This window comes from Cetorhinus maximus, chromosome 22 (genome assembly GCF_964194155.1).
Source record: "Cetorhinus maximus chromosome 22, sCetMax3.hap1.1, whole genome shotgun sequence".
NCBI lineage: Eukaryota > Metazoa > Chordata > Chondrichthyes > Lamniformes > Cetorhinidae > Cetorhinus > Cetorhinus maximus.
In genome coordinates, this window is record NC_135900.1 from 28882960 (window position 1) to 28909550 (window position 26591).

The following is a 26591-nucleotide window of genomic DNA, read 5'->3' on the forward strand; positions in this document are numbered from 1 at the left end:
TGTGGGAGTAGTTGTCCAGTTCCCTGGTCACTGTTATGACTGCTCTTGAGCTGACATTTATGGGGCAGTCTGGAGTGGCGGAATGCTGTCTCTTGCTGAAGGACAGGTACTTAGCCTGTACTCAGTGACCTGAGACTGCATAGATGAGATTGGGGTATAGAGGAAATGTATAGAACTTTTTAAAAGCATGCAGCTGAATCATTGGCACAAAAACCACCTTTATAATGAGATTAGTTTTTAAAAATGCTTGAAAAAGAATATTGTTTGTTAATTGTGTTTAATTGTTTGCAGGCGATGGGCATTAACTGGACATTCACTTTAGCCCCTTATAAATAGACGCAGACGAAAACTGTGGTTTTTGGGCTAAGAGGTGTATACTTGTAATGCGTAACTCTGAAAATAAATATAGAAGTGTATAAAGATTGGCTCCGGTTCTGTCCTTCACCAACTGGCTTTCTGGAATAGAGCATTGTGAGCAATCAGATACTTTTGTTTGCTATTGTAATTGGCCCCCAATGGTTATGAGGACATACCGGCCTGAATTTTATCCTTGGTGGGTGTGCGCGATCAGCGGGTCCTGGAGTGGCCGGGAAACAGACTGCCAACTGCAATTTCACACTGGCTGGTCAATTAATGGCCAGGCAATGTGAAACACGCACTGGAAAGCTCAGCGCTGCTGAGGTGGGGGTGGGCAGAGGGCGGGCGATGACGTCACCGCAGGTGTGGGTGAGCGCTGCAAGAGAGCTTTCTGAAGGCAGACAGCTGCCTCAGGGAGCTGCAGACCTGCAAATGATGAAATAAAGGTGTAAAAAGTTGCAAAAAGATGTCCACGCATCACAATCAAGCACCTGAAAGCGTACCTCATAAAAATGCTGTCCACAAGTATTTATTTTTATTTTATTTCATAGCGGAGATTTCATCCCGCCCTTGGATGAGGTTTGATGAAAAATGTAAAGGCCACCTGGCCGATTTGCCCGTCCGCCAACCGTAATGTTGGATAGGCCATGAAAAGTTGCTGTTAATTGACTCCTTAATGGGTTTAATTGCCCGCATAATTGTCGGCAGGCGCGCTTCTGACTCTTGCGCGTGCCTGCCGAGCGAAATATTGTGCAAGTGCGCAATGATGTCGGGTCGCTCACCTGACATCATCTCGTGCAATTTTACACCCGATCGGGTTGGGCATGCATCCATAATTTTGTTTGTATATATTGAAGATAAAATATTCATCTAATGGCCATCAAGAAGGGCAGCTTCATTATCATAACACAGAATTGTGAAGAAAAGAATACGGCATGATTAACATTAACAGATTCCTGTGTTTACTATTTAATCTGAATGAATTAGTTTTTGCTTAAACAGTGATTGCTGGTTGCATTATCGGGGTACTAGGCTAATACTCTCCTCGAACCCACCTGAAATCAGTCAGGACAGCAACTGAAATGGGAGAGGTGGGAGGGGGCGTGGTTGGGGGAAGGAAATGGGGTGGTCAGGCCAACCACCACATCCCCATCCCAACTTTGATTTCCTTCCTGTTAGGGCCTTCGCTAAGTTCTCTTCCCCACCCACTGCATGTGAAAATTGCAAGTGAGTAAGGGCAGATCCCAGGTTCCCAGCAGATTTCCTTCCTATTCACCATTCCACAGAAGAACAGTGGCATTTGGCCCAGGGAAGCAGTGGGAAGGCTCCAATTTCTGTTAATAGAAAGAGAGGTCTAGGAGAGACCTCCTGCCCCTTCAGTTTGGATCCAGCACTTATCTTTCTTGGTCTCTGCTTCAGTCTACAAAGTAGGGAGTTTCCTACATTTTTGGGTCTTCTGCCCTTTTAAACTCCTCATCTGGGATTTTCCAATCTCACAGCAGTGAGCTTCCTCTTAGCCATATAAATCCCACTGAGAGTCCATCTGCATCCTTACTGACCCTGATCCAATAAAATAAGTTGAAACCAGGGCTGAGTTGGAAACATGCAAGGAAGTTCTAACCTGGCACTGCTCCACCTCCGAAAGGAAAACCAAGCTCATTGAGTCCAATAGTGAGAGAACTAAATGAATATTACTTAGAAACATACTTATCTTAGGCACGATGTAGCGCCAAATGTGCATATCCAGAGCCGATAGTGATAGTCCCTCTTTTAGTGTACAGTAGTTCAACTCTCAGTTCATGCTGAGCAGTCACGCAGATGCCACAGTTGGCTGTAAAATCTCTGATTAGGGAGGGGAGTATTGCTCACAATTCCCTCTCCTGACTGCCATACAGTGCCCCTGCTGGAGGTGTGTGTGTAAGTTCCATGGATGAGGAAAGCTTTAGGACCAACCCTGGTGTCCTTCACTGTGAAGTGCCAGCTGACACTCTCTATTTAGACTCGGAGATTAAAAATAGCCACTTGTACATGGCACCAAGTTATACCAAGAGCCAGTGATAGTGCATCGCGAGCCCTTCTGAAGAGAGCTTTTCATCCTCTCATCTGAAAAATCTTGGCTTCATCTTGGCGTCACCTTTCAAACCCACGACCACTACCATCTAGAAGGACAAGGGCAGCAGATAGACGGGAACACCACGACTTGGAAGTTCCCCTCCAAGTCACTCACCGTCCTGACTTGGAAATATATTGCTGTTCCTTCACTGTCGCTGGGTCAAAATCCTGGAACTCGCTTCCTAACAGCACTGTGGGTGTACCTACACCACAAGGACTGCAGCGGTTCAAGAAGGAAGCTCACCATCACCTTCTCAAGGGCAATTAGGGGTGGGCAATAAATGCTGGCCCAGCCAGCGAAGCCCACATCTTGTGAATCAATAAAAAAAGTTATCTAAACATTATATAGAATGCCATAGACTGCAGAATGTGTCATAAAACATGCCAACACTTCAACAAACTTATATAAATAAGATTCTGGTTAAAGATGATTATATTGTGCAATTATCAGCTTTTTTTGATGATGATTTTGTGAAGTTTATCCCATAATTGTTAATCACCGGAATTGTAAAGCACCAAAACAGCCATTTTTAAAATGTTATTCTTTCACAGGATGTGGGCATTGCTGGCTAGGCCAGCATTTATTGCCCGTTCTTAACTGCTGTCGAGAAGGTGGTGGTGAGCTGCCTTCCTGAACCGCTGCAGTTCATGTGGTGTTGGTATACCCACAGTGCTGTTAGGGAAGGAGTTCCAGGATTTTAACCCAGCGACAGTGAAGGAACGCCCATATATTTCCAAGTCAGGATGCTATGTGGCTTGGTGGGGAACTTGCAGGAGTGGTGTTCCCATGTGTCTGCTGCCCTTGTCCTTCTAGGTGGTAGAAGTCGTTGGTTTGGAAGGTGCTCTCAAAGGAGCCTTGGTGAATTGTTACAATGTATCTTGTAGATGGTACACACTGCTGCTACTGTGCATCAGTTGTGGAGGAAATGGATGTTGGAGGTGGTGGATAGGGTGCCAGTCAAGTGAGCTGCTTTGTCCTGGATGGTGTTGAGCTTCTTGAGTGTGAAGCTGCACTCACCCAGGCAAGTGGAAAGTATTGTATTACACTCCTGACTTGTGCCTTGTAGATGGTGAATAGGCTTTGGGGAGTCAGGAGGTGAGTTACTCGCCGCAGAATTCCCAGCCTCTGACTTGCTCTTGTAGCCACAGTATTTATATGGCTGGTCCAGCTCAGTTTCAGGTCAATGGTAACCCCCAGGATGTTGATAGTGGGGGATTCAGTGATGGAAATGCCACTGAATGTCAAGGGGAGATGGTTAGATTTTGTCTTGTTGGAGATGATCATTGCCTGGCACTTTTGTGCCTTAAATGTTACTTGCCACTTATCAGGCCAAGCCTGAATGTTGTCCAGATCTTGCTGCATATGGACATAGTCTACTTCAGTATTTGTGGAGCTGCAAATTGTGCTGAACATTATGCAATCATCAGTGAACCTCCCCACTTAAGACCTTATGATGGAGGATGGGGCATTGATGAAGCAGCTGACGATGGTTGGGTATAGGACATTACTGCAAGGAATTCCTGCAACGATGTCCTGGAACTGAGATGATGAATGTCCAACAACCACAACCATCTTCCTTTGTGCTAGGTATGACTTCAACCAGGGAGAGTTTTCCCCCTGATCCCCAATTACTCCAATTTTGCTAAGGCTCCTTGATGCCACACTGGGTCAAATTCTGCCTTCCTGTCAAAGGCAGTCACTCTCACCTCACCTCTTTAGTTTAGCTCTTTTATCCATGTTTGGACCAAGGCTGAAATGAGGTCAAGAGCCGAGTAGCCCTGGCAGAACCCAAACTGAGCAGGTTATTGCTGAGCAAGTGCTGCCTGATAGCACTGTTGATGATCCCTTCCATCACTTTGCTCATGATTGAGGGTGGGCTGATGGGGTAGTAATTGGCCGAATTGGATTTGTTCTGCTTTATGTAGACAGGATGTACCTGGGCAATTTTCCGCATTGCCGGGTAGATGCCAATGTTGTAGCTGTACTGGAACAGTTTGGCTGGGGGTGTGGCTAGTTCTGGAGCACAAGTCCTCAGTACTATTCCCGGAATGTTGTCAGGGCCCATAGCCTTTGCAGTATCCAGTGCCTTCAGCTGATTCTTGATATCAAGTGGAGTTAATTTAATTGGCTGAAGACTGGCCTCTGTGACGCTAGAGACCTCAGGAGGAGGATGGGATGGATCATCAAATCAGTACTTCTGGCTGAAGATGTTCGCAAATGCTTCAGATTTGTCTTTTGCACTGTTATGCTGGGTTCCCCCATCATTGGGGATGGAGATATTTGTGGAGCTCCTCCTCCGATCAGTTGTTTAATTGTTCACCATCATTCACGGCTGGACGTGGCAGGACTGCAGAGCTTAGATCTGATCCATTGGTTGTGGGATCACTTAGCTCTGTCTATCACATGTTGCTTTCGTTGTTTGGCATGCAAGTAATTCTCTGTTGTAGCTTTACCAGGTTGAACCTCATTTTTAGGTATCCCTGGTGCTGCTCCTGGCATGCCCTCCTGCACGCTTTATTGAACCAGGGTTGATCCCACAGTTTGATGGTAATGGTAGAGTGGGGGATATTATTGTGGATTGTGGTTGGATGGCTAACAGTACCTCTTGGATGGCCAGTTTTGAGTTGCTAGATCTGTCCAAAATTTATCCTACTTAGCATGGTGGTAGTGCCATACAACACGATAGAGGGTATTCTCAATGTGAAAACAAGACTTCCTCTCCACAAGGACTGTGTGGTGGTCGCTCCTGTTGATGCTGTCATGGACAGATGCATCTGCGACAGGTGGATTGGTGAAGACGAGGTCAAGCAGGTTTTTCCCTCTTATTGGTTCCCTCACCAGCTGTCGCAGGCCCAGTCTAGCAGCTATGCCTTTTAGGACTTGGCCAGCTCAGTCAGTAGTGGTGCTACCGAGCCCTCTTTTGGTGATGGGCATTGAAGTCCCCCACCTCAGAGTATATTCTGTGCCCTTGCCACCCTCAGTGCTTCCTCCAAGTGGTGTTCAACACGGAGGAGCACTGATTCATCAGCTGAGGGGCGTGGGGGTATCAGTAGGTGGTAATCAGGTTTCCTTGCCCATATTTGATCTGATACAATGAGACTTCAAGACATCTGGAGATATTACTATAGGACAGAAGTTTTGTCTTCATTATTATTATTTTTTTGTTATAATGTTTTAAATAAATGTAATGTCTTTTGGTTACAATTAACTCAGGTTTAATGTTGTTTTGCAGGCTGGAAGAAGCATTCATTCTGACATATTTTCCAGTGATCCACCCCATAATGATTGCTGTGTGCTGTTTTTTAATAATAGTTGGAATGTTAGGCTGCTGTGGAACAGTAAAGGGAAATCCATTGCTCCTTGCTTGGGTATGTATGTTTTTAGTGAAGAATCCCCTGAAACTTAGCTAAGTGACTACTCATGCCTAAAATATTGGACTGAATATTCCTGACCCCATGGTGGCAGATTTGGAGGCAAGGGGGGCGGGAAAATAGGGGGGGGGGGCCATGTCAGGGTGGCTCCCCGATGCATTCCCACCACTGAGGAACTTTCCCAGGGACAGCCTGGGATGTGTATCGTCTGCTTGTTCCACAGGGCAGCGGGCACAAAAACCTGCACCTGTGGTCCGTCCATTTTGAGGGGCCTCCTGAATTTCCTCTCTGAATTTTTCATTTAAATCTTCACCTCCAAGGGTGCCTCTGGGCTGATGTGCCCTCAAAGTTACTGACCTGCCTCAGCAATGCCCATCCCTGCCAGTGGAGCTGCCAAGAATTGCAGCCCTCTGTTTGGGTCAGCAGCATCAGGAGCTCACTCACCATGCTTAATAGGGTGGCCAGCATGGAGGCAGCCAATTTGGAGGCACCTCTGGGAAGATTGCGACGCCAGTCTCACTGCTGGAAAGTACAGGGGTCCCAAAGGCCACAGGAAAATTCAGCCCATTACCTTCACAGCTTGTGCAGAAGAACTAACATCCCAGATTTTGCTGGAGCAAGACATTCTGTGTCATGCCCAGTTAATTAGACTTGTTTGCTCTTGTTTAGGGTTTAAAAATTTTATCCACAAAATTGCTGGAATTGTGAGCTGATAATGGCCCAGCAAGGGCAATAGGGCACCTGGGACTTTAGTGAACAATAGCACAAACAGCATATCATCTTAAACAATGCAATTTAAGGATTGAGAAATAAACTGAGGAAGAACTGAGAAGATGGGCGAGAAAGAGTGGGTGAATTCAAATACAGAAAGATAAATAGAAAGAAAGACAGGATTAAGAGCAGTAACTAGACAGAAATGAAAAATAAGAAAAATTGAAAACTTTAAAGTTTGATATTCTAAAAATCTCCAACAATTCTCTAACTGAGGGAATCAGACCCCACCCCAATAATTGTTCACTTTCTGGGCAAAAGAAGTTGATTGACAGTCATTAAATATTGTCATATAATTAAAAGAGAACACGTATTAATTACTAGGCTTAACTTGCTGTGCTAATGGACAATCAATGTACAAATGCAGCAACTTCACAAAACTCACAGAAAGGTTGATGGTGAAATGCTGTTTTTGTGAAGCTGAAGGTCACCCAGTGCCATTCATCCAGCAACTCGTGGTGATTTGCAGTTCATGGGCTACCTCCTCAGCCCAGGTTGCTGGACAATTTGCATATGAATAACACCGTGCATCATTCTGGTTTCAGAAAAACCTAGCCCAATAACATTTTAGTTTAAAAGATCTAAATATATTTTCCTTTGTAAATGAACATTCTTTCCTCGCATTTGTTGGGATTTAATAGCAATGAATGCTGATTTACGTATGAAAGTAATACTGAGTCATGGATGGTACTGCAAGAGATGAAAGAGACCCTGGCTGATTATTACGCCAAATAGTTTCTAAATTCATTGACACTGGGATCAGGTTCATGACTCTTCTCTGTACCATCTCCATGACTTGAGTATTTTGCTTTTGTCTTGGTGATCAGAAATGAATATTGTAGTTTTTGGTTTTTACGTATTTGAGGTGGGGTCTACAGTTTTAGCATGATTTATATTCATCTGACTAAGCAAAATAACTATGCATTCTATTTGCTTTGTTTCCCAATACTGCACAATAACTCGACATGTTAAGTACCAAATCCAGCTCAGATCTCTTCCCACAGCTATTTTAGAAATTAGCTATTTCTGTATTATTCATGTCATACTTTTGGCACCTATTTCCCCTTGAATCTGCTAACTTCCTGAGTCTTGGGTGTGTATAATAAAGGCAGAACTATGTAGGCCCGCTGGTTTCCCTGTTGCTGCATTCCTCTAATATAAAAGCACCTTCAGATTATACTTGCTCAGTATCAAAATACTTGAGAAAGAGGAAGCCTCTCAGTTTAAAGATAAATCATACCTAAGGGACAAAACTAACTTGAATGAAACCCTATCTGTGAATTAAAATTATTTGCTTTATGTGATCTGAATGTGAGAGATGAAGCTTAGGTGTATAAAATTATGAGGGGCATAGATAGGGTAGACAGGAAGGAACTTTTCCCCTTGGTGAAGGGACCAATAACCAGGGGGCATAGATTTAAGGTAAAGGGCAGGAAGTTTAGAGGGGATGTGAGGAAGAATTTTTTCACCCAGAGGGTGGTGGGAACCTGGAACTCACTGCCTGAAAAGGTGGTAGAGGCATAAACCCTCATGACATTTAAGAAGTATTTGGATGTGCACTTGTGATGCTATGGTATACAGGGCTATGAGCTTAGTGCTGGAAAATGGGATTCGAATAGTTAGGCACTTGTTTGACTGGTGCAGACTTGATGGGCCGAAGGGCCTTTTTCTGTGCTGTAGACCCCTATGACTCTATGGCTCTAAGCTGATTGGTATCATGATTTTCTGCATAAGTGTACAGTCTAAAATGAACTACCCTGATACAAGAAAAGTTGCTGACACTTTGGCCACGATTTGACCGGCCGGCCCCTGGGAAGCGGGGTGAGGGGTTGGGGCAGGGGCTGATAAAATTGTGGGGAGCCGTGTCAGATTGGCTTCTTGATGTGATCCGGCTGTCAGGACATTTTTAGCGATGGCAGGACTGGATGTGGGGAGGCTACCTGCCCTAATGAGACAGACTTATATATGTAAAGGACCTATTAAGGGCCCTTTTACATTATGGTCAGCATTTTACCGATGGTGGAGTGGATTCCCTCCGCATGGGTAGGCCGGCAGCGGCAGCCAGGCAGGGAAGGCCTCATGGGCCAAAGAAGGGACTACAGGCCGGGAAAGCAGCACCTGTAGCCCCAATGACCTCCCCAGAGGGTTTTCCTCTCTGACCCTTGGCCCTGTGAATTTTTAAAACTTTTTTCTTCACCTATCTGCTGTAGGTCCGAGGTCTCCTGCATTCCTCAGTAGCAATCACCTCTTCTGGTGGCGCTGCTGAGCCGTTAGAGCTGCCAGCACTGTGATTGGGCTGGCAGCATAGAGACCCCGCCCACCATCCTTAATTGAACCGCAGGCCCACAAGTGGTCTATTCGGGGGCAGCCTGTGGTAAATTTAGCGAGCAGGTCTTGCTGCCAGCATGTGCATGCCTGGGATCTGCTTTTTACCCCGATGTCAGGGTCTCAAACCACCCCCTCCTCATAAAATTCAGCCCTTCATCTGAATTGTCTCCGTCAATCAAAATGGAGAAATCTAGTTTTAAGCACTTAAGTTGAAGTATTATTTTAAGCTCAATTTTGTGTCAAGGCTCCAGTTTGTTAGTTACAGGTGTCAAAATGTAAGAAATGCTTATAAGTTATGTCCTTCCATTAATTGAAATAACTTTAAGATTTTGGGTTAATGTAGGGGCTGAGTTAAGATGGATAATAATGTGTCTTTGAAAGAAACAAACAGATTGCTTGGCCTTTTTGAGTTAATACAAGTGAGAAGGATTTGCTTATCGTGCACTGTTTTCTAAGGCAAAGCAACCCCTGATTTGGATTCATTCTGAATGATCTAGTGCAAATGGGTTAAATAAGCTATTTTGTGGCTTATTTTCTGCAGCTTGGTGGTTTGCACCAAGAAATGGCTGACTGCATATCGGTATACCAAAGAAATGTTAGAACAATATAAAACTTTGTCATATTGAGGTAAAGTTATTTGCAAAATCTAGCTAGTCTGCTACTTCAGATTTGGTTTATTTCTACATGCAAATACATCAGTAGGTTTAAAAAGACATGTTCCTTGACTTTATTATTCAACTGGTACAAGTCATTAATTCTAGAGGTGGTGGGTCCAAAAATCTGAAACTTCTGGTGGGACAGAAATGGTTTAGTTCTGGTGTATGAGACAGGAATTCAGTGCACAACTGCTAGAGTTATGCCTGCTCTAAAATACATGTTAAATTCTGGTTGATGTGGCTGCTGGTATAAGATATGCCTACCCCCATGTGATGTGTATTTGCTAATGACAGAATACTGAGGGCAAAAACTGATGCTACAGAAATTGTAGTGTTGGGGAGGGGGAGGGGGAGGGGTGGGGGTTGGGGGGGGGTTGGTGGGGTGTGGAGTGGGGTAGTCGTGGTGAGCGGGGGAGAGTGTTGGCATCTCTGGGATGTATGGAAGCCTGATCTTGCTGGAAATGGCTCCCAATCAGAAAGCTTACATCACTATGTTTGATGTTTGTATTTAATCCTTCTTGGTTTGCTTTGTATGATTTTGATGGTGGTCCCCTCCTTTTTGGTATTTCATTTTGTGTCATGCTTCAATTAGTAACATCTGTTTGGCAAATTGTGTGAACAAACCTTGTAATAAACTTATTGAAAAGTAAAATAGCTCACAGAAAATTCTACTGGTTATTTCATACAATGTTTTAAGCTGTTTCCATCTTATTCTATGACTCAAGATATTCAGCAATTTATTTCAGCTACAGTATTTGGCACACAAAACCAATCCATGTTGTACTTTTACAGTATTTTGGTATCCTGCTGGTCATATTCTGTGTGGAACTAGCCTGTGGAGTATGGAGCTATGATCAGGATTATTTGGTGAGTACCAATTAGATGCTTGAAAATAAAATTTACATTAAATACTTGAATTTTAATAAATAGGTTGTATTTCTCACTAGAAAAATATAAGATATCCTTTCTTCATGCACCCTTGCAGTTTATGCAATTTATAGTCCCATTAATTTCATTATGCGTTGCATTACCCAACTACTTTTCATCTGTGCTCAGGAGTGTGTATAAATTTCCAATGAAACATTTCAGGAATGTGGTAAAAGATTTGCAACAAAATATAGTTTAGAAGAATGAGAGGTGATCTTATTGAAACATATAAGATTCTGAGGGGGCTTGACAGGGTAGATGCTGAGAGGATGTTCCCTCTCAGGGAATCTAGGACTAGGGGGGCACAGTTTCAACATAAGGAGTCTTCCATTTAAAATGGAGATGAGGAGAAATTTCTTCTCTCAGAAGGTCGTTGGTCTTTGGAATTCTCAATGCCACAGAGCTGTGGCGGGTGGGTTATTGAATGTACTCAAGGCTGAGTTAGATTTTTGATCAACAAGGGAGTCAAAGGTTGTGGGGGTCAGGCAGGAAAGTGGAATTAAGGCCACAATCAGATCAGCCATGGTATTATTGAATGGCCGACCAAGCTCGAGGGACCAAATGGCTCAGTCTTGCTCCTATTTCTTATGTTCTTATAATGTACTTTGATTCGGCTGACACACTAACTTTAGAAATATTTTATGTGTTTCCTTTATCTTTCTGTCATTCTTTGGCATTCTGCATTCAGTATTATAAGAAAATGTTTTCAGTTATTTCTGGTACTAGTAAGTTACAAGAATTAACAGCTAAGGAATAGTTTCAGTAATGAAAATGCAGATTGAAATGATTAGCAGATGGAATGGGTGATAGAAGTTATTGTTGTTCCCCTGTCTTTTTACAGATGAGCTGCTTTTATGAATTAAATGTAGTCTCTCTTTGAACTCTCTATGTTGTCTCTGTCACTTGCCTTTCCTCTTGTTCTATCTGTCCTTAACTCTTATGATTCTTTTCCTAAATAACTTTGCTCCTGTCTTTCCCCTAATGGCCTCTATGTCTTTTTCTTTCTGTTCAGATGGGAGGTGATGTTAGCATGGCAGGTTAAGAAACCCTGATGATCACAGGTCATGTTTCCGGTAGCGGATGGGTAAAAACGTGAACCTCTCTTTCAATTATCTCTCTCTATCACTTACACTTCTTCCTGCCCTCTGAACCTTTATCACTATCCAGACCTTTTCCTTTTGCATTACCTACTCAACACATAATCTTTCCCCCTTCATCCACTGTCAATCACTTAACCCTTAACACTATCCCCTACTAACTGACTCCCACTTTATCCAAGATGAGAGGCCAGAGGCACCCCCGTCATTCCCACCTCTTCCCTCCTTACCTCCTCCTTCTCCCCTTCTCTCTTACCTAATTTCCTCAAGGTGGCGTTATTTGTTTTCAAAATTTAACCATGTTGAAAAGAACTCAAGATGAAAAAACACAGTGGAGACAACTTTCAATATTGTGATTTGGGTAGTAACCTGAGAGGGAAAATGAGGGAAAATGGTCTGTCCATTGTAGAACCCACTCAGTTTGCTAAAATCAGGCAGAATCTATAAAAGGCAGTGCTCGTCTCTAAATTATCGCTCAGGCAGTGAAGTTAAAATTTACTCCTGTTATCTATTTGCTTGTCTCTATCTCTCTATTTGTCTTTCTCAGTGTTTTATCTTTTTCTGTCTCTCTGTCTACCTCCCAGTCTCACATGTGTCAGCAATTGTAAAGTTTACATTTTCAAGCTGCCAACAAAACCTTGGTAATAACGGTCTTGACTTTCATCCCCGAGGTGAGTAGCAGAAGTCGAGAAGATTCCAGGCTCAGACCGCTCGCCTGGTGTCAAGTCAGGCTAGTTTAAAGGTCCACCTCGGTGCTGTGAGACTTCGTCTCAGTTAAAAGGAAAGCAGAAAGTCCCTCCAGCCCTTGCCTCTCGCACTCCCACATACTCCCCATGCCTCTCGCACTCCCACATACTCCCCATGCCCCTCACACTCCCGCATACTCCCCATGCCCCTCACACTCCTGCATACTCCCCATGCCCCATCCAGGCCACCTCATGGCTCCCACCCACCACATATGGCCCCACAAGCCCTCTGTGCCAAGGTATGCTTCCCAAACAACCCCTATGGCACCTCATGCCCCCACCTCAGACCCTGACTGCCATTTTCAAAGGGCTCCTGAGTCATCCCAACTTGGTGAAAATCCAGCCCAATAAGAGGGTGTCTGCTTTTTGCTTCAGAATTCAACTCAGTGTTTGTGAGAGAGAGAGAGAGAGAGAAGCAAAGATAAATGCCTCAAATTTCTGCATGGACACTTTCAATTTCCCGATTAGCTATGGTGGATGATCATCAATGGAATTTCTGGAGAAATGGCTGAGTCATCTATTTACACCATTTCTCTGGAGACCCACGATCCATTATGGAGTAGTTTTAGCAATGGAAGAGATGTAGGAGTTCAACCTGAGGTCAGCAGAAGTAGTGAGCCAAGAATGGCAGCAGATAAAGAAAGACTAAAGGTAAAGTTATTGAAAACAAGGGGTATTAACTGTTGGTCAGATGTATATGAAGAAACTGCGGACCTGAAATTCCTATAGGACCTTGGACCGCTTGGTTGCAAAAACTTGGATCCCATCCAAAATTGCAGGGGCTGGGTTATTGCTGTAATCAGAGTGGGTGTCCTGTGCTTGGACAGGAGCAACAGAGGTCTCAGCCCCATCTGTCAGCCAGAAAATTAGAATGGCATCATGCCACACAAATGGCAGTGTGCAAGGCACAACTCAGGTAGGAAAGGAGGGTGATGGTGGTGTAGTGGTAATGTCACTGGATTAATAATCCAGGTGCCCAGACTGATGCTCTGGGGACATGGGTTCAAATCCCACCATGGCAGCTAGTGGAATTTAACTTCAATTAGTTAAAAGAAAAAATCTGGAATTGAACGCTGGATTCAATAATAGTGACATGAAACTATCATCGATTGTTGTAACAATCCTTTAGAGAAGGAAATCTGTCATCCTTACCTGGTCTGACCCACAGCAATGTGGTTGACTCTTAACTGCCTTTGGAATGACCCGGCAAATGATCAGTTCAAGGGCAATTAGGGATGGGTAACAAATGCTGGGCCTTGCCTGTGATGCTCACATCCCATGGAGGAACACGTACATCCCATAAAGTAAAGACTTTTCCTGAAGGGAAACTTGACAATAAAACTGGGTGGAATTAGTTATACCAGAATATCCTCAAACCACCCCCCCCTCCCCCCCTCGCCTCGCACCAACGCAGTCTTTTGATCTAAGGTGCAGTTAGGAGACACCTTCATTTCCCGTTGCATTACCTTTCTCAGATAAACTGTATACAATGGAAAGTTGGATTCAGATTTGCCTCAAATTGCAGTCCTCCTGTGAGCAATTCTTTTACTTTGTGCACTCCAGTTCTTTTGAAAGTTTGAGCCTTGTGACTAATAAGAATTGAAAGGAATGAGAATTTAATTTCCACTTTGAATGCCATGAAACGCATCAAGATGTAATAGCTTAGTCATTGTGCTATGAGAGCTAAAGGTTGTTTGTGCTGAGAGCTCCATATTATTAACGCCCTCCCACCTTGGCAAACATGTGCAATGATTCAGAAAAAAAGAGTCTTTTCTTTCTGAACTTGAAACAAAGTAATGGCTGCATAATATTAAGTACAGCTTGTGATGTGAACATCCCCCCCACGCAAAAAAAAAGGCAAGTTTATTTTCAAAGGACTTGCGGCATTCATAACAATTTGACAAATGAATGAAAAAATCCATGTAAACAGGTAGAAATGCTTGAGTAAGCCACCCCAGTGTGACACAAGGCCAAGTTATCAGAACAACCTGCCATTTTGTCTGAACAGTTTGTCAAATTAAACATATAATGAAATACAGATGTCGCACACTGCAGAATATCAACTACAAACATTGTACATTTAATATCAGACTGTACATGTGCTGTTTAATGAGACTCAACAATTCGATTTCTTAGTGTCAGTAGTGAGGAAATTGGAATATCAAGCCAATTTATATGGCAAATTAAAGTGAATAATAGTTTTACTTTGTATTTCAAGAACATTTATTGCTTTTCTTAAAAAAATAAAAAAAGCAAAAAGAGAAAGACATTTCACAAAGGCTGGGTGAATAGTTTTGCTAACATGCTGTACAGAGTCACAGGCAGGGATTTTACCAAGCCCTTTGGAGATGAGCTGGTAAAATGGCAACGTAAGATGTTGGCAGGATTTTCATCCCTGAGACGGGTAGCAGAACTCGGGAAAATTCCTGGCTTGGCCCGCCCGCCTCGGGAGAAAGTGTCTGCAAGGATGGGGATTTTCATTGTTGTGGGGTGGGTATGACCCGGGAAAAAGTTCAGAGGCAGCCACAGGGGTAGCTGGGTGCCAAGCTGGGCTTTTTAATAGACCTGCCTCGGTGCTGTGGGACTTTTTCCCAGTTTAAAATAAGAGAAGGGCTCGCCAGCCTGTACCCCTCACGTCCCTTCATCCCCCCCCAGCACACTCCCTATGCCCCATCCATGCCACCTCATGCCCTGCACCCACCATCTATGGCTCTTCGTGCCCTCCATGCCAAGCTATGTCCTCCAAACAACCCCTATGGCCCCTCCATTCACCCTAATGGCCCCTCATTCCTCCTATGGGTAAGGTGAACTGGGAAACTAGGGTCAGAATTTTCCGTGTCCAATGGCGTCAGGCGTCATGGTGGGCATGAGCAGAAAATATGGCGGAAATGTCTAAAATTGGTTTCATGATATCGTGAAACTAGTTTGCTATCGTCTGCTCCGCCCATCATTGGTGGGCCACCTTTCCCACTGCCAGACATTGGGAACTTAATTTTAATATATCTGCATATCATTATAAGCCCTGTTTGCCAGAATCAACCCCCCACATCAAATTTACCGCCCACGTCAGCAGGAAAAGGCGCCGGTGCAGAACACATCTTGGCAAGTGTGACATACAGAAGTCGAGACTTACCATCAGGGCCTTGCTCAGATCGCGGACACCCAAGGAGCAGAAGATGCCGGAGCCCTACAGCAAATGGACCCTGGAGGAATACGTGCATCGCACGCTGGGTGGATTTATGTGGACATGACTCTGCCACGAAGCAGCTCTCAGAAGGTCACCGTTGAGGGTCTGCTTTGGGACATCAATGTCTTGGCCATGGTCTGCTACAGATGATTGTTGAGGGGGCGGAGAGGAAGGTCCAGCTGTGAATGGGAGAGAAAAGTGTACTGGGCTGGGGGGGTGGGGGGGTGGTGGCAGGGTGCGGGGTGAGAGAGGAGAGTCTAGGTTTGACTGGGATGGGATGGTGTACTGGCGGGGAGGGGTGAGATTGGGAGGAGGGGAACAAAGGTGTTGTGGGGGTGAGGTTGGGGGAGGGGGGGGAGTACTGGTTGTGGGGAGGATGGTGTAATGGGGAGGATGGTGTAATGGGGGAGAATGCAGCAACTGGGGAGTTAGGTGGAAGGTGGGAGGAAGGTGTAAGGGAAGGAGTTCAGAGGGGTACAGGAGTGCAGAGGGGGGAAGGACATCGGGTGGAGGAAGGAGTTTGGTGGGGGAGGGGCAGGACTTCGGGGGGAGGAAGGAGTCTGGGGGGAGGAAGTTCACAGTGGGGAAGGAATCTGGGGGGAGCAAGGAGTCCGAGGGGAGGCAGGTGTTCACAGGGAGGAATGAGTCCAAGGGGAGGAAGTTGTCCAGGGGAAGGAAGGAGTCCGGGCGGAGGAGGGAGTTCACAGGCGGGAAGGAGTCGAGGGGCAAGAAAGAGTCCAGGAAGTGAGGAAGGAGTAAGGGTGGGGGGGAAAGTCCAGGTGAACGTGCAAAGGAGGTGTCTGTGGAGTCGACGACTGCCTCCTGGGGAGTGAAATGAGAGTGGGCATGATAGGAAGGAATGGTGAGAATGAGAGATGGCAGAGTGAGCCGGTAGGGTGGGAGGGTGAGGGTGTGTCGGTAGCGGTAGAAGGGATGGTGAGGGTGCTTGGTGGGGACTTGGAAGTAGACATGGACCCTGGGGGTGGGAAGGAGGAGGTCGGGGGTGTCAATGTGGATGGGGGTGGAATTCTCAGGAAGGTAAGGAACTTGCACTTTCATCTGGACATCCCAGAAAGAAAATGGTCCTGGCTTGTAGGTGATGTTGGGGAGGTGGAAGGTGATGCCAGGGAGGTCAAGTGATGGGGGAAAGGACATGAGAGACTGGGAGAGGAGAAAGAGCAGGGGAGCTAAAGACATACTTCACCAGTACATTTTGCAAAATCTAAAGTGAAAGGAGTCTCGTGTTGGGTGGGAACAAGTGCTTCACGGTTTTTTTTAAAATTCATTTTCGGGATATGGGTGTCGCTGGCTAGGCCAGCATTTATTGCCCATCCCTAATTGCCCTTGAGAAGGTGGTAGTGAGCTGGCTTCTTGAACCGCTGCAGTCCATGTGGTGTAGTTGCACCCACAGTGCTGTTAGGGAGGGAGTTCCAGGATTTTGACCCAGCAACAGTGAAGGAACAGCAATATATTTCCAAGTCAGGATGGTAAGTGGCTTGGAGGGGAGCTTCCAGGTGGTGGTGTTCCGATCTATCTGCTGCCCTTGTCCTTCTAGGTGGTAGTGGTTGCAGGTTTGGAAGGTACTGCCTAAGGAGTCTTGGTGAGTTTCTGAAGCGCATCATGTATATGGTACACACTGCTGCTACTGTGTGTTGGTGGTGGGAACAGTGAATGTTTGTGGATGTGGTGCCAATCTTTGGCTGCTTTGTCCTGGACGGGGTCAAGCTTTTTGAGTGTTGTGGGAGCTGCACTCATCCAGGCAAGTGGGGAGTATTCCATCACAGTCCTGACTTATGCCTTGTAGAATGTGGACAGGCTTTGGGGAGTCAGGAGGTGAGTTACTCACCACCAGGTTCCTAGCCTCTGACCTGCTCTTGTAGCCACAGTATTTATATGGCTAGTCCAGTTCAGTTTCTGGTCAGTTATAACCCTCAGGATGTTGATAGTGGTAGTAATGCTATTAAATGTCAAGGGGTAATGGTTAGAGTCTCTCTTGTTGGAGATGGTCTTGCCTGGCACTTGTGTGGCATAAATGTTACTTGCCACTTGTTAGCCCAAGCCTGGATATTCTCCAGGTTTTGTTGCCTTTGGACATGGACTGCTTAAGTATCTGAGGAGTCACAAATGGTGTTGGACATTGTGCAATCATCAGCGAACATCCCCAATTCTGACCTTATGGTGGAAGGAAGGTCATTGATGAAGCAGCTGAAGATGGTTGGGCTGAGGACACTACCCTGAGGAACTCCTGCAGTGATGTGCTGGAGCTGAGGTGACTGACCTCCAACAACCACAACCATCTTCCTTTGTGCTAGGTATGACTCTGACCAGTGGAGAGTTTTCTCCCTGATTCCCATTGACTCCAGTTTTGCTAGGGCTCCTTGATGCTACACTACGTCAAATGCAGCCATTTTGTCCATCTCTCATAATGGGGATCATTTTGCAAGTCTGCATATGTGTGAGTTCTTCACCTGTAATAAGGAAGTATAGATCAAAAAATCTCTAACTAAAGAGACAAATCATGCCATTGCTTTGGATTTGTACTGCGAAAGGGCAAGACTTCCTACCAGCATGGACTGATACATTTAACCCCATTTTCTAATTAGGAGGCCTGTATGCATAATGACCACATTTGAATTATCAATTTATCAATTTGATGAGAACTGTGAATTGGCCAGATTCTGAACTTACACCACTGCCCTATAAGGATTATTTAAGCAGTTGGAATAATTAAAGGTAGGTCATGGCATATGTCTTTATATACAATACTCCGCTGTGCAAATAGGATAAACTTGCCAATTTCTAATCGTGTTACAGGTAATCCATAAAACAAGAAAATTACCTGTTACCTCAACTGTGTCTGCAGATGTTGTCTGGAATTATGTTCTAGTTCCAAGATTCCTTTAATGGATTTGTTAAAGTTTGCTTTTGCCTCTATGAAAGCACGCATTCAAAACACTTTTACACTTTAAAGTTAATGAAGCAACCATTTATAAATGCAATAGTGACTGTGTGACAGCCATTCATATCCGTTGTTGCAAGCTTCTCGAGTATGCCTTTTGTTCAATGAAAGAGCTGGGCAAAAATATACCTGACACATAACCCTCATAATTTTACTGAAGTAGTGCTGGAGGACCTAGTGGTGCAGCAAGTTAATCTTGATATCGGGGTTCAAATCCAACTCACATTGATGGAATTGAAGTCTTGCACTTTTATGGCTATACTTTCTCAAAAGCAATGAGGGATAGACAATAAATGTTGGCTTTGCTAGTGATGGCCACATCCCGAGAATTAATTTTAAAAAGGCAGCTTGACAGACTCAAATTTATTCCGAATGGATGTGAGCCCACAGCAAGAAAGAGCGAAAATAGTAATCTCATTTATGGAGGGCGAACTCAGAAGGGTTTGTGTGGGAAGTAGAATAATTCATACTGGAACAGCAGGAGGCATTTCCCTCCGTTTGGGGTGAAGGCGTATTGTTAGGGTTAGCTTCAATCTGACCACTCCCAAGGCCTCTAAGTAAGGTCGTAGGTTTTAGTCCCCCTGTAGATGCTAGAGCACAAAATCTAGGCTGACACTTCAGTGCAGTACCAAGTACTACATTGTCAGTGGCACAATCATTCAGATGTAATGTTAAATCATCTGCCTATTTCAGCTGGATTTAATTGGTAATCGGTAGAGAAGAACAGAGGAGTTTCTCCAGTCTAGTATTTACGCATCAGCCAATATCAAAACACAGCCCTGATTTTAACCCCACTAGCCTGGCTGGAATGGTGCAGGTGGGGGGTAGAATTTTGGAATTTTTCCAGCCCTTTCCTGTATTCCCTCTGCATCTTACCTTGCCTAAATTCAGGAAGATTGATTGCTCCAAAGTGGGGGTGGGGGGCAGTGTGGTGGTGTAGTTGGTGGGGAGGGAGACCTAAATGAAATTGGGAAGTTGCATCAAGGTGCATACCCCATTTTCGCTGTAGGTTGAATATAAGCCACACAGTTTCAAACCCACCGGTAAATGCTGGCTGCAGGCAGTATACCGGCCACAGGAACTTCAGGTAATGTCTGGACCAACAGTTAAAATCACCTTGGCCTCATGCTGCAGAGGACCAGAAGGTTTTCAGTTGACCTTGGCCCCATCTGCACAACTGGGGAGTTAAAATTAACCCTTATGCAATTGGTAATTGCTTCGTTTTTGCTTGCTTACAAGGAATTTTGGGATGTAATAAATACTGCTATTATATTAAAAAATCTCCAGTAAATGTCATAACTCCTTTGCCAGAAAATGCCATGCTGGAAATGACATAGAAATTTCTGTAAATTGTAGATTAAAATAATTGCCAATTGGCAACTACTTTTCTTCATAATCCATTTAGTCATTCATACTGAATATAAAATGGTTATAAAATAAATCACAAAACCATTTCTCTTAAAAAGGAACTAGGTTGCTAAAAAGATGTCATCAGCATGCAGTACCTAGGTAATGCAGCATGCAGTTACACTGCATAAGTTTGTACTGTGATTTCTCACACAGTAACCTTCTGTTCTCTTTTATGCCATTTGGTGGAGTTATTGAGCAGATGCCAAGCCCAGGCTGGCAAAATCAGAAGCAAATCACCCCAGGCTTTCAATGGACAACTCAAAACTAGCATTTATTTTCCCTTTTCCATTATATTCTCCCCATTACATGCACAGTGAGACAGGCCAGGCCAGAAAGACAGACAGTCAGCCTTTTTCTCAGGTCCCTGCCAAGACTGTATTTGAATTGATCACAATGAGATTGAGACACCCCAGACTCAACTGTCAATTAACTCTTCCTCGACACCTTCCGCTGATGACACACAGGAATTGAATGCGCCCGGTATGGCGAATCATGGCCTTAAAAATGCATACTGCCAATTCAATCTTTGACGTTTTTACTCTCTGACCCAAAACATTTTATTGTGCTGCTTGAATGCATCATGTGTTTGTTTTCGATTTTAAAATGTAGCTTTAGTTGGTGTTAACATGTGCTTTTGTTAGAAAGAATGTTAGACACTTGCTCTTGATTTTATTGACCTTTTTGCCTGTGGCACAAGTCATGCCGTACATGATAATTTTGTCAATCAGGATCAGAAAAAAAAAGGCTGAGAAGAATTGTTTTGAAATAACTTGTTCACGATTTTAAAAGATCTGTTTATGTGAAATCCAACAATCAAGGCTTATGTTTGGGAGCAATAAGAAACTAGATTGTGGGAAAAGACATGTACAGCTGATTTATGGTATAGATTAACTGAAGTAGCTGTAATTTGCAGAGCATTCTTTGTTTCTTAGAGATACTGGGAGGATAATATATTGCCTGAATATTATTTTGGTGTAATAAAAGGTTAGTTTAGATTTACGTAACTTTCTGGCATTTATATCAATGAATGTATTTAAGGATAGACTAATCGATATGTGTTGTTAAACCTAGTGCTATGTAATACTTGCTTTGAACCAATGGTTGGGAAATATATATTTTCTGGTTCGTATATACCTTAATAATCTGTTACAGGCATCATTGAACTATCAGAAAGGTGTTGGTATGTGCTATGTGGTCGATATTTTGCACTTTGCCATACTAGTTCTAAAAGTCACAGTTTAATTATAATGATGTCACTAAGAGGTCGTTCTTTGTGTTTCAGGTCTCCATACAAAGGTCTGATATGCTTGGCTTGAAAACCAGAATGTCTCATTATGGTATGGCCAGGTACCAGTGGTTAACCCATGCCTGGAATTTCTTTCAGAGAGAGGTAGATTTTACAACTTGACATTAATTCTATCAGTATGGCTTACTAAGTTTATTTCTGTTGTGGAATGCTATACTTTTTGCCAATACATATATTTATACACTTTTTAAATTAAATTTTCTGCTTGTATAGTGCTGAGTGCTGTTTGCTAACAGCACATCCATTGCTATTAATTTGGAAGAGCACTGAGCAGAAAGCAAAATTAGAATTATTTCTTTGATAATGGAATCTGAAAGCAGATCTTAGAAATCTAATCCCTTTTATGAGAAGCACTTTTGTGAATTATTTTATATTCCTTGTACATTCAATTTATGAGTGAATGATCAATAGGAATAAAACTGATATGTAAGGGTAAATAATGTTTTTAACGTTAAAGGCATCATTATTACCTACTCCAAAGGTGTTAATCATAGTTTTTTTCTTTATTGGGGAGGCAAGAAGAAAAGGGAGAGATTGAAAACTATCCACTTGTTTTCAACACCAACAATAGCGCCTTTAATATAACTAAGGCCAAAATCTTTCGCTCACCGTGTGGGTGTGTGCCTGACACGCTCGAGCATAAAATAGCACGCGATGATGTCAGGTGAGCGTTCCGACGTCATCGTGCACTCGCACGATATTTCGCTTGGTGGGCGTGAGTGGGCGTTGGAGCCGCACTTGCCATCAATTACGAGGCCAGTTAAGGCCATTAAAAAGGCAATTAAACTATATTCTACCTTGCCCATGCAATTTCGTGCTTGTCGCACGGGCAGAACGGTCAGGTGGGCAGCCGCCAATTTCAAAAACCCTTATCCAAGCGCAGGATAAAAAAAGGTCACCAACATTGCCAGTGTGAGTGGTGAGGAGTTTTGGAGATAGTTTGCTGCTGGTTTCTTATTGGTACTTGGCAGCTTCTTCTCTGTTCAAGGCTTCATTCTTAGCATTTCCAGGCTTCATTTCAGGACTCATTGGTGTCTGCAAGGCCCCAGGAGGATTCAGACCGTGTGGGCCCTTCCAGGTATCATACAGTCTTCTGTTACCCTAGTAATGGGAATTGTGGTCTCTGCTGGTGGCACCTCCTCCTCTGAGGAAGAGAGGGGCAGAAGGGGGAGGTGCCCAGGTGTCCTAGTGCAGCTTCCAGGGGAGGGACCTGTGGGAGGAGAGGCGCAGGCTCAAGGGTCGCTGGACCAGCAGGAAGTCCAAGGCGGAAGGGGCCACAGAAGATGCCACTATCCAGCTGCCAGGGTTTACAGGCGGCGATGCAGCTACCTCAATATGTTGGAGGTGCAGTGCCGAAGGAGGCTCTGCCTCTCAAGGGAGACAGTCACCTCCATTTGTCAGATGATTGGGCCTGAGATCAGCTCCGACTGTGTGGGTGGACACCACATGCCAGTGGCTCTGAAGGTCACAGTGGTCCTCAACTTCTAGGTCTTCCAGAGGTCAATGGGGGATCTTTGTGGTTTGCCCCAATCAACTGTCCACAGTTGCGTCAAGCTGGTGACAGAAAGGCTGTTCAGGCGGGTACTGTCCTTTATTCTTTATTCTTTGGGTGAGGCCAGCCAGGCTGAGCGAGCCAGAGGCTTTCCAGTGATTGCTGGGTTCCCCTGCATCCAAGGTGCAACCGACTGCACACATGTAGCCATCGAGGCGCCAGAGGGTCAGCCGGGTGCCTTCGTCAACAGGAAGGGCTTCCACTCCATGAACGTGCAGATAGTGTGTGACCACAGGATGCAGATTCTGCAAGTCTGTGCAAGGTATCCTGCCAGCTACCATGATATCTACATCCTGAGACACTCCCAGGTGCTGAGGCTCTTCAGTGCTCCAGCTCGACTGGATGGATGGCTGCTGGGTGACCAGGGCTATTCTTTGAAAAGGTTGCTTATGATGCCTCTCCCCAAGAACAGAGGCAGAGAATCGTTACAATACGAGTCATGCCTCCACAAGGGCGATGGTAGAGAGGACCATAGGTCTTCTGAAGATGCACTTCCGGTGCCTGGACCATCCAGGGTGTGCACTACAACACCCCCCAGAGTGGGTGTCACTGATAGTGGTCGCATGCTGTGCTCTCCACAATCTGGCACTGGCAAGGAAGAGCCACTGGAGGGAGAGGATCTTGACGCAGCTGCACAGGCCACAGATGATAAATCCAGTAGTAAGTCAGAAGAGGAGCATGGTGAGGAGAACACTGAGGGCGTGGAGGCAGACCTCGGTAACCTCCAGGGAGACAGGGACACCAGGGACACCTTGATCCAAAGCTCCTTCAGCCAGGCTGCCAAAGATCAGCTTCAACCTCACACTAAGGCTGCCACCTCCATCCCGGGTGCCTGAAATGACCCTTTCATTTGCGCCCAAAGTCCACTCAGTGCCTGTGAAATAAAGTATCCAGCCACTCACATCCAGCATTACACACTGGCGTACCCTGCACCAGAAAGAAAAAATGTGAAGGATACTCAGACCATCAGGACCAAAGCAAATTTAATGTTATTGCCACATTGAAAGCATGATGACATTACCATTACTGGTGTTGATGTGCACACCAGCAGACATAGAAACCAAACATAAATGAACAGAAAATCACCCGTGATCTGTCCCTCTTGTACTCATGGTGCCTTTAACTTACGTTTACGAGTGCTACGTCTTGGTGCCCACCCCCTCGCTGGCACTGGCATTGGAGAGAGCCTGCTGACTCTGCTGTCTTGTTTGCCTTGGTGGCCTTGGCGGTCGTCCTCTGGCCAGTGAAGCCTGTGCTGGCCCTGCCCGAGAGGGAGCAGCCAGTGCCACGGCTGGCATCTCCACAGTCGCCGCAGCCTCATCAGATGCCACAGTCACTAGCGGAGGGGCTGCTACCGTCATCCAGAGACCCCTGAGAGGAGCCTGGAGAGAAAACAAGCAGCTCGTGTGCCAATGTGAGGCCTGACGCAGCTCCCTTGACCTCCCTGCTCACTGTTGATGGACGGGCACCTAGCTGGGATACTGAGTGACTCATCCATCTCCCCCAGTGGCACTGACTACCTGAGGTCATTGCCTGTGTGTGGAGTTGCAGGTCCGAGCGCAATCCCAGGAACCCCTCATTCTTTCCCTGGAGCTGCCTCTCCATGAGAGTCGCCACTCTCTCAATGAAGGAGGCAGTGTGTTCGGCGCTGTGCTTATGCTCCACATGGACTCCTCCACAACAGAGACCATAGCACACAGACCCTCATGGATCTCTGTCAGATCCTCTCGTACAGCCCACTGGACATCCAGCATCTGCCGCCTAATGGGCGACTCCAGAGGCCTATCATCAGCCTTCGACTGAGCATCGTCCTGGTCTCCAGCAGTCCTCCAACTTCCGGCGCCCTGGGCACTCTCTGCCTCCGCCTACACCTCAAGTGAATGTGTGCCCTCACCAATGTGCGCCGGCATTCGAGCCGCTGATCTAATGCCCAGATGCTGGTATCTGCGCTGATGCCTGGTTCAGAGAGCGGGTGTGATGCAGGTGCAAATGAAGCCCGGTGGTCCTCTGGCATCAGTTGATTTAAAAACAACCCAGGCAGCCCCTGGAAGGCTGCCATGGAAGAACATCTCCTCTGTGTCTTCAGTATTCAAGTTATGGATTTGAGTGCGGTTGGACACGGCAGGTGCGAGGGCAGGTTAGCTGGGCACTCGGCCGCCTGCTTTTCTGATGAGTGCCTCGTGGTCCTCCTGGGGGAGGAGGCCGCTGCACCTCACAAAGAGGGAGGGAGGAGGTGGCAGCACTGGTTAGCAGCCATGATGTGGTGCGACACACATGGGTGCATTGCAGGAGGAGGTTCGCTCAGGGTGCGCTTAGGAAGGGTGAATCCCGTGTTGGCATGGGTCAGTGTGCAAAAGGTCCAGAGAGCGAGTGCGTGCTGGCAAATCTAAAAGGGAGAACAAGGACATGTCATTAGTTTAAGTCATCACTCTGTCACCGTGTTGCCAGGCACCCTGGTGAGATAGTGGAGATCTGCATCATGGTGCCATCATCTTTCAATGATCAATGAGGACTCCAGGTTTGAGGCTCCCATCGCTGAAGAGACTACACTAGAGAGGTTGCACAATCTGAGACTCTCACCTCTGTGTACTGAGCTCTTACCTCGTCTGGCACCCCCGCATCTCCACGCCTGGTTGCACATGGAGCGTGCCAGCTCTCCAGCTCTAGCATGTCCTGCTCGAAGCTGCTGAGCAGCAGCAGGTTGGGTGGGGCCTCCGCCTGTCTGTGACCTCTCCAATTGGTTATGGCTTGTCTTCTCCTGAAAGAACAGAGGAGCATTGATTAGTCTACTCTCTACCTGCAGCACCATTGCAGCCTGGCCAACCCCAGTTGAGAACCACCTTACAGGGCACATTCGAGTCGTAGCCCTTGAGCCACAAGGCACTCAGTCCAAGCAGCCTGGGCTTGTCCAGCTCTGGTGCCATTGACAGTTGGTGCTCAGATTCTGAGGTCCACAGGGGGACGGCCACACCTTTACACTTCTGCACACTGACCCATGCCAACATGGTGCTCACCCTTCCTGAGCACAGCAGGTCATTGAACCTCTTCTGGCACTGCACCCATGTGCGTCACATCATGTCATGGCTGCTCACCAGCGCTGCCATCTCCTCCCATGCCCACTTGATGAGGTGCAGTGGCCTCCTCCTCCCATCTCTGGGGTCAAGGGAGTCCCTCCTGGCAGCCACCACCTCCAAGAGGAGGACAGCGAGGCACTCATCAGAAAACCGGGGGGCCAAGTGCCCACCCGACCTGCCCTCCCACCTGCCATGTCCAGCTGCATTCGACTCCATAACTTGAATATTGAAGGCGCAGAGGGGATGATTTAAACATCGGCCCTCATTTACAAATCCTTCCATAACCTCACCTCACCCTAACTCTGCAACTTTCTCCAGCTGTTGCCCAGGTCCACCATTTGGAATAAAAACAGATTATTCAATAGATGCTCAGCAGATCAAGCAGCTGCTTAGGTCATTTTTAAACCAGCCTCCAGGTCGCCATTGGGCCCAACGGCCGACAGGTACCCAGGCTCCGCCCACCCCTTCCTGACCAGTGAGGAGCCACATTTCACACTGGGTAGGCCAATTAAGGCTTGCCGGTGTGAAAACACGGTTGGGGGCTGATTGCGGACCCGCCCGCCCGCCGACCACAAAATTCTGGCCTAAATGCTCCAAGGTGCTTCATGGGCCCATTATAAAACAAAATTTGACACTGAGCCGCATAGAGATATTAGGGCAGATGGCCAATAGCTTGGTCAAAGAGGAGGCTTCAAGGAGCATCTTAAAAGATGAAAGATAGGTAGAGAGGTGAAGAA

At 45.8% G+C, this 26591-nt stretch overlaps 1 protein-coding gene across 1 annotated transcript in view; it reads left to right on the forward strand.

Annotated features, from left to right (window-relative positions):
- tspan12 (tetraspanin 12) overlaps positions 1–26591 on the forward strand; it is a 60099-nt gene that overhangs the window by 17718 nt on the left and 15790 nt on the right. Inside the window, exons 4-6 of the mRNA XM_078567998.1 lie at positions 5703–5838; positions 10389–10463; positions 21205–21312. Of these exons, the coding sequence (XP_078424124.1) occupies positions 5703–5838; positions 10389–10463; positions 21205–21312 (319 nt within the window). The remainder of the gene's footprint in view (positions 1–5702; positions 5839–10388; positions 10464–21204; positions 21313–26591) is intronic.